Genomic DNA, 13,603 nt, shown 5'->3' with positions numbered 1-13,603 from the left:
GAAATTATAAAAAATTACTTAGTATTATATTATGAATTTTTATTTATTATTATTTTTATTTCATCAATTATTTATTTATATTTCATTTGGCTCATGATTTTTCTTTTTAAATTATTATCTTATACATTTAGTAAGATTTATGAATTCACTCTAATTCTAATTCTTCTAATACTAAGGGGATAAACCATGAATTATTTTCAAAGGGTTATTGATTATTATTATTATTAATATTTCAAAAGAGTGTATCCAAAAATTACTAAGGGGATAAACCATGAATTATTTTCAAAGGGTTTTTAGCATTTCCTATGCTAACTGGGGATAGTGGCTATGGCTTAGAAGCATTTTTGGGAAAGGGAGAAGCCAGTGTTCATTGACATTTGACACCTTAATCTTTAGGCTACGAGGAGAGAAGATTGACAAGTAAAGAAAGAGGAAGTTTAACAGGGAAAACTGTAATTTCATGGGCTCATTTGAAAATATTCATAAGATACAATCCTTTAAAAGTCATCCCAAGTCTTTTGTACTCTAAAATAAGGATAGTACTTCAACCACTCAAAATATTAACGTTAAATAAAAAGTGCATAAATTTTTAATTGTTTTTAAATAAATTTAATTTTTTTTTTCATGTGGGTATAAAACCACACATTTTTTCATAATAATAATAACTATAGTTTTTTTTTATAATAATAATAATAATTTTTGCAATCTTCTCTATGGAGGCTTCCTCTAACTCTAATTCTTCTAATACTAAGGGGATAAACCATGAATTATTTTCAAAGGGTTTTTAGCATTTCCTATGCTAACCGGGGATAGTGGCTATGGCTTAGAAGCATTTTTGGGAAAGGGAGAAGCCAGTGTTCATTGACATTTGACACCTTAATCTTTAGGCTACGAGGAGAGAAGATTGACAAGTAAAGAAAGAGGAAGTTTAACAGGGAAAACTGTAAATTCATGGGCTCATTTGAAAATATTCATAAGATACAATCCTTTAAAAGTCATCCCAAGTCTTTTGTACTCTAAAATAAGGATAGTACTTCAACCACTCAAAATATTAACTTTAAATAAAAAGTGCATAAATTTTTAATTGTTTTTAAATAAATTTATTTATTTTTTTCATGTGGGTATAAAACCACACATTTTTTCATAATAATAATAATTATAGTTTTTTTTATAATAATAATAATAATTTTTGCAATCTTCTCTATGGAGGCTTCCTCTAACTCTAATTCTTCTAATACCAAGGGGATAAACCATGAATTATTTTCAAAGGGTTATTTATTATTATTAATAATATTTCAAAAGAGTGTATCCCTTTATTTATTCGGATTCTATCGGGACTGACAGATGATGCAGGCAGGTTCCATCATTCAGCACTTTAAGTAATAATAAAAACGTGATAATTTAGTGGAAAAGAGGCAGACAATTAGTCAGCATACTCCATCCAAAAATTATTGAGCCCGAAAATAGTAACCATTGATTTCCCTGTCACAAGTGTCATACTGACATGAATTTTGAGCCTATCTTAATTTGGTCTTGCCGGTATACATCCGTGATGGGTGCATTATTGACTTGACTAGCAAGCCTACTGGACCACTCATTTCTATGATTTAAAAATCAAAGGAGGTTCCTAAACTGACTGACTTGTTACTAATTCTGTATTTTCTTATCAGATTCTAATTAATTAGATTATTGTGGATGGGATTTGGCCACCAACAACATCTCTCCAGACACTTAACCTTGCTTGAAAATAATATCTCTTTTCCCCCACGTGATTGAAAATGACCTTGTTTGGAATTTAAAAAGGGATTGAAGGGATATATATAAGATGATTGATTTAGAATAACTATAAATGGGTTAGAGTCAAGAATTTGGTTTTTTTTTTTTTTCCAAGTTAGGTTTATTGTCTTACCTTCACCAGTATTGATTATAAAAATGGTTAAATAAAAATTAATTTAATTGTTTGTTTTTCAATTTTTAATACAAATAAATAAATAAAATTTATTTCTAAATTATATTTTATTTATAAGTAATACGTATTTTTAATATAATTTTTTTAAAAAAAATTATTGATAAATGAAGGAGGGAGGGGGTGGAAAATTCCTTTGCTTTTTTATTTTGATTTTTCTCTATCTAAAAAAGATAAAAATAAATATAAATATAAATATAAATAATTAAGACAAATTGGGATAATAATAACTTTTCAAACCTACTTTTGCTATCATTCCCTAATTAATCTTGAAGGAAAACCATCGCTGTCATCCTCTAGTTAATCTTGAAGGAAAAACATTTATATATAATACCTGTATCGGATTAATTCATACAAGAGGATAAAAATGATTCTTACATAATTTACTTGTCCTACATTTAATCAAACTTACATACGTGTGGTACTAAAATTCTTCATTTAATCAAACTAAGTTTTACCTTAATCTTGAAGTTAAAATTAACTAAAGGATATAGTGAAGACACAGCATTGTCTTCTGCCTTCACCAAGACTTATGAACGAAGCACTCAAATCAGTATCAGCTAGTGGAATGCCATATCATGTGAATCCTATAGCTATCATCTAAGCAAGCTACACTAGCTGCAAATATACCACAAAACAAAAATGAAAACAATAAAAAAAATTGCTTCTTGTTTTGAATGTTTTTTTCTATGTTAGAAATTGGGATATTTATTTTCCTCTGTTTGTTAACTCCATGTGTAAGTTTTTTTTCCCAAAAAAAGTTTGCCCATACAAGATGTTATATTGCTAATGAGTTAGATACTAAACTTAAAATGTCAATGCTCAAATTTTAAAAGAACATTATTATAAAAATTTATATAATCAATTAAATTAAAATTTTTAGTAAATAAAAGAAACATACATTTACTTGCAAAAAATTTATTAGGATCTTTTCATAATGCTACATTATAAAATGTTCTAAAAATTAAACATTGAAAACCATGTTATGGAACATGTTAATTGAGCAAATAAAAAAGTAGAAATAAAAATTGTAATGATTCATTTCCTCTCAAATAGATATTGCCCACTCTGGGTTTAATAAGTTCTTACAAATTTAAAACGTACATGCCCAGTTTAAAAAAGTTTTCATATATGATGAAAGAAATATCTTCCCTTATTGAAGTGGGATATCACAATTACCACTTATACATATAAAATGTCATTCTTGTATCCCACGAGATTGTGAGAATACGAACACTCAAAACACTCATTCAAAGTCCTACACTAAGGTTGATGATTAGTTATGCCACTTGTAGTAACATGTTTTCTATCCTGCAGATTTTTTTCAGCTTGACTCAATGAGCCCTCATGGTTTTCAAATATGTCTACTTGATTAAAATGAGTTTACTACATATATAGTGCCAGTAATTTCTTTTCTTAAGTGATGTAAGACATCCAATCAACCTTTGTTCCTCCTCCCATATAAACAATATTATCATCTTGTACCTTGAGATTGTGGGATTAGACAAATAGACACCCTTATGAGGTTAAATAAATAGAGCCCCACATTAGAAATAAGAATTGACTTTAATACTATTTGTAAGGACTCACTTGATCTTGTATGGTTACTGTTCATTTTGGTTCCAATGAGTTCTCATAGTTTTAAAACAAGCAATGTATAAAAATAAATAAAAAATCACTATATATATAGTGCTAAAAAGTTTTCTCTCTCTTTTGGGATATGATATTACAATCATCCCTTGTACAAACACAACATCTTCACTGTGTCTCATAGGATTGCAAAACTACTTAGAACACTCACTCAAAATCTCATTCTCAAGTCAAGGATTGACCGTACCATTATAAGGATCCACTTTCTTTCATGCAAATATTGTCCATTCTAGGCTCAATAGGCCCTCATGACCCTCTATCTAATATGAGAAGATATCACAATCACCTCTTTATATAGATACAATATCCTTATTGTGTCCCATGTGATATATCATTTTACAACAATTTATTCCTTCATGTATAGATATTATTCACTTTGAACCCATGAGTCATTTTGGCTTTAAAACATGTTCAAAAAGTTAAGAGAAACTCATTACATAAATAATGTCAGAAACGTCTTCCTTGAATTGATATGAGATATCATAGTTCGCCTTATGCAAATATATTGTCATCATTCTATTCCATGAGATTAGAGATGACAATGAGACAGATTTTTTTGGATACCCATCCCACCATGCCCCTAATGAGACAGGTTTAAAATTTAAATAAACAGGTTAGGGTTGGGTTTGGAATTTTTTTTTTAAACGTGGGATGGGTTTAGGGCGGGTTCAAGTATTGTCTTGTCCCATCACTCCTCACCCCGATTATATATTGAATTTATTTAATTTAATTTTAATTTTCTATTTTTAATGTAATAATAATAATAATAGAATACTTTTCAATAAAATAAGTTATAAAAATTATATTATTTTAATTATTTATAAAATATATTTATTTTAATGTAATTAAAAAAATTAAACTAATTTTTTTTTAGAAAAATTTAAACTATTTTTTTTTTTTTTTTTTTTTAAGTTAAACGAGATAAGGTAGAATGGGGTATGGGAAATTTACAAATTCATCCAACCCTGTTTAATTTTTTTAATGGGATGAGGATAATAATTATTTTGAATAAAAGAAATGAGGTTGAAATGGGGGCAAGCCGAACTCGCCTCATTGCCATCCCTACACGGGATTGATGGGACCATTCAAAGTCTCACTCTATGAATAGGGTTTTGATAACATTTTGTAATGAGCTACTTTCTCCTATATAGATATTATCTATTTTAGGTCTAATAAACCCTCATAACTTAAAATGAGTTTTAAGAAAAATTACTACATATAGTCAATGTGGGACACAAATGTTATATTTCCTATTTATTATAAGTATAAAATACAATTTGATGTAAACCACTCATGTTATACTAGTAATGGAATTTTATCATTGTGATAATCTATATATAGTTTTCAATATATGATTCATTTTTCCAATTAAAGTAGAAAGTCATTTGGCACTTAATCCTCTTTTTAAAGAAATGTTTTTGAAAGAAATGTTTTTCTCAATCAAAATATAGTAAATCCCATTGAGAGATTCATCATTTGGTCTGAATAACAAATATAAAAGTGATATTTAAAACTTCAAAACTCCTAATAAAATCATGTGCTCTTTATAAATTATAAGTAGTGATTGTGATATCCACTCATGGTTGCTCATGGAGATACGTATAAATACATATTCAAAATCTGTAGAATGCTTGGAGATTTCAAGTGGAAGGTGGAAAACTAATCAAGACTCAAGATAAACCATTATTTTATACTAATATGTTTTGACTACTTGCAATTTGATATAAGCAATAAGTCTCGACCACAATGAGTGGTGGAAGAGCTTTATGGAAGACTAGTTTGAGAGCAAGGGATTGATATGATTTTAAAGGGAGAGATAGAAGAAACTAAAATACTTGAATGATTGTGTGGAAGCATTTCAAAAAGTCCAATTTCTTCAATAATCTTCTACTCTTCTTGACTAGTGATCATAATTCAATTTGAGGTGGAGTCAACTATACTAATTACAATGTGAAGTCATAAAACAAGTTGCAAAACTCTTCTTGGGGCATCTACGTAATGGTGGATCCTAACTGTGAATGCAATAAGCTAGTCAACTTCACGTAATGCCCCCTATCTTTATGTATTAGCTACAAGACAAAAAGGCCTTCCATTTTCAAATCCCAAATTATAATCTCTCCTCTCATTTCCTTCTCCATTCTTTCAATATTAAGGACCAAAAGATAAGACATTTGTGGAAATAAATGGTTTTTAGTGGTTACTTGTTAGGATTTTATTTAAAGTCAACTTACTATATACACTTTATTGTTAGTTATTAGCTAATGACTTGAAAACTTTTAGTTAAATCAGTAACTTAAAACATGACATATATCAAAGTCTTGATTGTGAACCTCACCATATTGTACGTTCACATACAAATTAACCCAAAAGAAAGTCACTCATGAAACCCGGTGTTGGGGCTTTAGTCCAAATCGAGAATTAAATTAGTAATTTAATATAATCAAAGACGTTGTGATGTTCTCATAATTATGGTAGAGAACTTTAAAAGTGGCCAAAACAGGCATATTAATGAGGGATAAAGGTGATCCCAGATGTGACAAATTAAGCTAATAAAAAAGCTTTGGTTATAGTTATGACCCCAAAACCGGATCCGCCATCATTTCTAAGGTGATTTAACATAATCAAAGACATTGTAATGTTCTCATAATTATGGTAGAGAACTTTAAAAGTGGCCAAAACAGGCATATTAAGTAGGGATCAAGATGGTCCCAAATGTGACAAATTAAGCTAATAAAAAAGGTTTGGTCATAATAACGAGCCCAAAACCCAATTCACCATCATTTCTAAAGTCCAAATCAAGAATTAAATTAGTGATTTAACATAATCAAAAGACATTGTAATGTTCTCATAATTATGGTAGAGAACTTTAGAAGTGGCCAAAACAGGCATATTAAGTAGGGGTATAGGTGGTCTCAAATGTGATAAATTAAGCTAAGAAAAAAAGTTTGGTTATAATTATGAGGCCAAAACCCAATTCACCATCATTTCTAAGGACAAAAAACAAGGTGGGTCAGGCGGATGGGCCGCCGGATGAAAGAAAATGGGGAGCAGCAGTTACAAGTGAGGTAGGGAATAGTACAGGGGAGAAGGCAATCAAGGTGTAGTAATGGAGTGAGGTGGGGTTGGTCACAGTGTCATGCAGATTAGAGGGATCTCATTAGTTCTCTCCGAAGCAGATCCCTTAAAACAAGAGAAGAGGCCCCAATTTTGGTGGGTTGTAACCCTACAGCTATACTTAGAAAGTGAGTGCCATGTTGGGACAAATAAAGTTCACTTTCTCTCATTATCCACTACCAGTTTCTCTTACTTCTTCCATTATTAGCTGGTGGGTCTGGTGGAAAATCTGGATTTTTATGAGAAAATGGGGTTTGGTTCGGCTTGGATTTTAGACAAAAGAAGGTTGGGTTAGATGGAAGTGGCCTCAAAAAGAGGTCAATTTGCAAAACAAATGCCCCTCAAACATCATGTCTTCGCGTTTATTTTTTCTATAATTGTGAGTGTGTTTTCCATTTCTATTGTGTCGACTAACCCCAAAACCCTCGTTAGGGTTTTAGTAAGAATAATACATGGCACAGCAGGCACGCTGTACTGGGGGATGTACCTAGAAAAGCTCCGGTGGATCATACAAAAGAAGGGACAAAAACATATGTAAGGCAAAAAAATTTGAATCTCGTGTAGAACTAGAAAACACAAAGTATGACTCAACCCATACATGAATGGTTAACTAGCTTCCTTTGAATGGGACAGACTGGGCATTCTCAGCTCCTGTGGACATCGACAGGCCAGGATTCCATTTACTGAACACTCTAAAATCAAACAAGACTGAATTTGATATAGAGGATTGAACAATCATAGACTTTCAAGCTACTCAAGATTAATAAAAAACCTATCTTAACGATTTGTCCAAATCAACTTGTGATCTATTTTGAAATATTTGACAAATATGAACGTTTTTACCTAATCTCATTTACTAATCGCTTTATTGACTTGCCTTTAACCAGTTGCGTATGTGTATAAAGGTGTGTAAATTAATTTCAATCTAAACTAAATTACTTTAATTAACGTTAACTTATTTTTCAATACACAATACCCATCTTAATTAGTGTAGATGAAACTCTAGTATGAAAAACCTTTTTTTTTTTGGCTAATTTGAAGATTCTACTCTAAGCTTGAGAGTATCATATATCTTTCGTAAATCATCTTCATCTTCATTTTCATAAATATTTTTTATTTCTCATATGCTCAAACTCACAAAATCTTTTATTTTTTTAATTTTTGAAAACCATCTACCTCTTCTCAATTTTGGCTTTTTAAAATCTCATCTAATATATCTTCTCATATTGAGTTATATCTCACCCACATTTTTTTCTTTTCTTAACTTTTATGTGAAAAATTATCATTTCATAAAATCCCCAAAAGGCCCAATCCTTTGTAAGGGTCACAAAGTTTAAAATGATTAACACAACATGATTAGAATCCAACTGTTCCTTTATAAATTTTGGTTGAATATATATATATATATATATATATATATATATATATATATATATATATTCATATTTAGAGTAAATTCATGTAAATATATATTACTTGTTTGATAAATATGTTATTCTATATCTTTGACCAACTTATATTATATAAATTTGATTTAAATTGATATATGTGATAATAGTGATAATACTTTTAACCTATTTAATTCATTAAAAATTTGATTTTGAATAAACAAGTCGAAGTAAAATCGTAAGGTTAATTATATAAACTCATACAAGATTTAATTCCATTTGATTATTAAACAATACCTAATCATGAAATAGGTTAAATAGGTTATAAAATGTATTGTTGGTTTAAAACTTAAATACAATATGAAAATGATGCATCAACACCATTTGTCACCCCTTTCATTAATTTATCATCAGTGCACCTCTTCCATCAATACCATTCTCTTCTATTCTTCCCATAAAAAATAATTACAAAAGCTAATCAATGCTTTTAACACCAAGGTTATTTCTGATAGGGACATGCATCCTTAAGGGCATTGTCCCACCGCGCCTGCCATTGGCATAAAAGCAGTTCTCGACACCATCTCCGACCTCAAAATGTTCATTTTGAACACCATAAAAGCGGGCTTCAATGTATGTTTCAAATGAGGGATTGAGAATTGCTTCACATGGGAAACCATTTGAAAATGAATAGGATATTGAGAATCATATTCACTTTTATTAATTAACAAATCAATTTCCAAAAATTATGTTCAACTCTTTAATTTCATTCATTTTGCCTATCATGTTCTTCAAGTAACTGTGCTTGTTCTTCCTTCATTCTCTTTCATTTTAATTTTTGTTATTGATTATTCAATAGTGTTGCTAACCTATCATATTTTTGTTGCCTTTTTATATTTAAAAAGTGATTTAACTATGACTCTCAAAAGTGACATCATGAGTTAACATGTTTCAATCATAAGACGCGTGAAATGACTTTTGAGGAGTAAAAAACTCTTTTTTATTTTATTTATATTTTTAAAGATGAATAATTTTTTTTATATTTATCTAATTAATTTTATTTAAAGAGTTTATAACTTAAAAATATCTCAATATAAAAGTTAGAAAAATGTTACTTCTTAACAAAGCTTTATCTTGATTTATATAAAAAGTTATTTTATATTTAGTAAAACTTTTACAATATTGATATTATTTTTTGAAAATCATAATTTTAACTTCAACTTCAACATTGGGTTAAAAGAAAAAAAGGGAATTATCTTAAAATTTCTCAACATATTGATAGGGGATATGACTTTGGACAAGACAAAAAATCGAGATATTGATTGCTTTTAGTATAAATATTTTGCAATTAATTAAGTTTTTTAGGGAAGATTTGTTAAATTAGGTTGTGATGTTGATTAGGGTTCAAGAAGAGATGAGGTTAAGAATAGGAAGAAGTTTAAAACAACATTTCAAAGGGAAAATATAATTAAGTTTGGTGATGTTGATAAGATTATGAGAGAAATGAGTTTAAGAAGTAAAAAAGAAGAATTTAGAAGGTAAAGCATGCATGTTTGAAGTGACTTCTTTCCATCATGATACAAGAAAGGGTAAAAATATCATTTTGAGTTTTTAATTTGTTTAATCACAATGACAAAGAGGTTAATATAGTATTTTGAAGTAAAGGTAAATTTTGTAGTGTAATATTTAGATCTGTCTAATAATCCAAAATTTAATGAAAGGTTGTGAAATTTGAGGAAGGTCATATTATGTATAAGGAGGAGAAAAATTATCCTTAATCAAAATAATTTAAGAATAGACAATGCAAGGTTAAATTGAGAGTTGTTCATTTAGGTTGGAAATTGGACCCAACATTATCCAATTTCATCTGTGCAAGAACCTGAATTCATTTCTACCACCTTGACATGGATAGTCAAATTCTAGCTAACAACATAAGTTTTGATGAATCAGGCTTGGTTTGAAATTTGTTCTGAAAAATAGTTTTTATTTTTAAAATAAAAATAAAATTTTAACTTAAAAAAAAAATATTTGAATAATTTTTATTTAAAACAGTTGTTGAGAATTTATTATCAAAGTATATTGATTTTTGAGAACAAATCCGAAACGCCAATAACCTTTACATTCTACATAGGTGTATTTTCACAAAGAGTAAATTGGTATATATATAAGTTTTTAAATGAAAATTTGTTTTTAAAAACAATGGATTATTGTATTTAAAAACTATTCTAAAACACTATATATATTTTTCTTAAACGGGCCCTTGTTTATTATTACTAATTACTTTGAATATTTAAGTGATCAGAAAATCAAGTAACTCCGGTGCAATGTCAAGGGTTTCCTTCTTTATATATTTATGCATAACAAGGCAACGACATCACACCAACCTCAAAGCTATAGTATTTCTTGGATCCATGCAACTACCAAACCATAGCATAGCATAATTAAACATAACCATATACATGTAGCCAGGCTTCAGGTACGGTATTCTTCCTCATTTTTGATCTTCAAATGCTCTATGTACCATTTTCCATCCAGCTTACGGGAGACGAAATCCTTGACGTATTTTTCCATGCTTACTTATTTGAACAATGACGGATTGTGAGGATTTATCAGACTGGTTGCAGGTTTAATCTGAGCTGAGGATTTGGGGTTGAAGAACATGGCAATGGAGATCCTCTCTTTTGCTGCATTTACTGTTGCCCGGTGCTCTATGCTAGTGTATACCCCGTTGCTCAGAATCTGCAAAATAGGAAGACGCGGCAGTTGGTTAAAAAAGTGGAATTTTTTCTTAAGTTCTACTCATTATTTAGTGTTGTGTGTGCCTTCTATCTTCTTTTCTTTTTTCTTTCCCCTGTTCTCCATATTTGATTCCTAAAAATAAAACGAGACAAAAAAAGCAAGAAAATAAAAAATAAATTTAAAACTAATAAATTATTTTTATATATTAATTTAAATTTATTTTACTTATTTTAATTCTTAATATAAAAATTAAATGATTTAAAAATATATAAATTTTTAACTAATTTTAATTATATTTTACTTTATTTGGCTATTTTTAGAGCACAATAAAAAAAAATTACAATCATAAGTGGAAGCTTATGTTCTAATAATTAAACTCATAATTCCTAAAATCTATTTAAAAGGTGAGAGAAAAAAACAGAAAGAAAGAATGAAAGAACAACTAGGCTTTTTACATGATCCAAGCATATACGGAGCCTACATTCTAATAAACCCATAATTATTAAAACCATGAAGCATGGACTGAAAATGATATTTAATTAAAACAGAAAAAATTAAGTTTGAAAACGGTAGCTACGGTTTCCAAAATGTAGAAAGGAGTATGTGGGGAAACCTCGAGAATGTCTCCTATATTCACAACAAGTGCATCTGGAAGGAAGCTCACAGGAATCCAAACCCCATCCTTTTTAATTTGGAGACCATCCACTCCATTAATCTGGAGAAGGATAGTGATGCCGGTAGCATCAGAGTGAGGCGTAAGCCCCATAACCAGCTCTGGTTGTGGGCATGGAGGATAGTAAGTCATCCTCACTGATTGCATCCCATCCTCAAACAACTCTTCCATCTCTCCTTTCTCCAACTTTAGAGCTTTGGCCATAAACCCTAGAAGTATCATCGCCAGTTTCTGCAGCTCCGCTAAGTAGCATTCCAAGCTATCCCTGCAGTTAAAGAAGAAAACATATATAGAGCTGAAAGAAGAAGAAGAAGAAGAAGAAGAAGAAGATGATGATGATGAGAGAGAACCTTAGCGATGGGGGGAGCTCTGGTAATAGATACGGCTTCCTTGTATGTATAGGGTTGGTTGTCATATAAAACCTATCACCCCAGTCAAGTTTTTGATCTTCTGACCGGATCGGGGAAAGCCCATACCCTTCAAAATCCCCGGGCCTCATCTTGTATTTTATTCTCTCTTCCAAGGGAAGTTTGTAAAATTCTCCGATCTCAGATTTCAGTTTCTCCACAAGTGAAGAGCTGACTCCATGGTTCACCAACTGCGCATCCATGAACACACATGTTAGTTTCTGTATTGTTATTTATTATTATTATTTTTTCATATTGGATTTAGTTTAATATATATATATATATATATATATATATATATATATATATATATATGTCATGCAAGGTGCAAACAGATTATAGGGGTATGCTTTATACAAAATTGTAATGAATATCATATGTGCCAAATTATTAATTTCCTAATAATTTTCTGTCGCCCCACATCGTCCTCTTCATTTGCCTGGACACATGAAACTAGATTTCATGCAAAACAAAACAGCCCTTAAAAGTTCAAGTGCTACATAGACAAATGATTAAAGATTATTGATTTTGAGAGAAACCTGAAAGAAACCCCATTCTTTGCAAGTTGAGTGCAACTTCTCTAGCTCAGAATCTGCGGTTTCACTCATGATTAAATGTTTCATGTTAATGGTGGGAAGTAGTGGCAGGGGAGTGCTGGCTGAGAGAATTGGAGACTGCGGATCATCCAGGATAAAGGGCTGTGGGACTGCAGGGATGGGCTCTTTGATGAGCTCCTGAACACTTTGTACAGGAGCAGCTCGAAAGCTTGGAAACTGTGTTGATGCCATTGTTAATTGACCTAATTTCAGTGACCTATTGAGCCATCTTAAGGTGGGTATTTATAAAGCAAATATACTTAAGGGAAAGAAAAAGAAAAAAAAAACAAAACCTAAAGCAGCAACAACAATTGAACCGTGTCAAACCACTGTTATTCACGTTATAACTTCGAGGCTACTCCAAAATATTACGAGAAGCATAAGGTGTTGTTTGGATATATTTACTACTTTAATCTATTTTTAAAAATAGAAATAGAAGAGTTTTTTGAGATTTATTTTATAAATTCTGAAAATTATTAAACAAATTTTTATTGTCTCAAATTTTAAAAATTATAAATTTATACTTTTTATATAAGCATACCATATTATTTTCTAATTTGGAAAACAAAAAATTAGAAAATATATCTCATCAATCACTCAAGTTAATTGTCACGGCCATCTTTGATGAAGATGGTCCTTGTAGAAATGTAAGACTCAGCGCTCAAGGAATATTTTTCCATGTCTGTAAAACATGTGAAGGAATATTTGTTTTATGATACCAAAACAAAAATATAATAGTTAAATAAAAGACATGCGATGTTTCAAGACCTAGTACTTGTATTTATTTTTGTCATTTATAATATTTTTTATCCCATAGTGAAATGATATCTCTCATCCGTTGAAGTAAACATGATTGATAGGATCACGTCAAAATCTTATATATCTTCGTATGTAATTTATTTATATTCTTCTATTAACAGTGTTCCTTAATGGAACCACCAAAGTATCCTAACTATTAGGCAAGGAGCTGAGATGTAACAATGTTTGTTACTCATCCTAAACATCAGCTTTGGTCTCTTTAGAAATATGATGAAAAATATTGTGTCAACCCAGTATTTGATTGTAGCAACAAC

At 30.1% G+C, this 13,603-nt stretch overlaps 1 protein-coding gene across 1 annotated transcript in view; it reads right to left on the bottom strand.

The window, feature by feature from the left end:
• The window catches only part of LOC117923131, a 52,934-nt gene extending 40,212 nt beyond the window's left edge, over nucleotides 1-12,722 (bottom strand). Inside the window, exons 1-4 of the mRNA XM_034841373.1 lie at nucleotides 12,474-12,722; nucleotides 11,878-12,125; nucleotides 11,468-11,792; nucleotides 10,763-10,854 (exon numbers count right to left, since the gene is read on the bottom strand). Coding sequence (XP_034697264.1) covers nucleotides 10,763-10,854; nucleotides 11,468-11,792; nucleotides 11,878-12,125; nucleotides 12,474-12,722 — 914 coding nt within the window. The remainder of the gene's footprint in view (nucleotides 1-10,762; nucleotides 10,855-11,467; nucleotides 11,793-11,877; nucleotides 12,126-12,473) is intronic.
• Between the last annotated feature and the right edge of the window lie 881 nt (nucleotides 12,723-13,603).

This window comes from Vitis riparia, chromosome 10 (assembly GCF_004353265.1).
Source record: "Vitis riparia cultivar Riparia Gloire de Montpellier isolate 1030 chromosome 10, EGFV_Vit.rip_1.0, whole genome shotgun sequence".
Classification (NCBI taxonomy): domain Eukaryota; kingdom Viridiplantae; phylum Streptophyta; class Magnoliopsida; order Vitales; family Vitaceae; genus Vitis; species Vitis riparia.
Note: the sequence above shows the minus strand (reverse complement) of the source record. Positions and strands in the feature narration are given on the sequence as shown.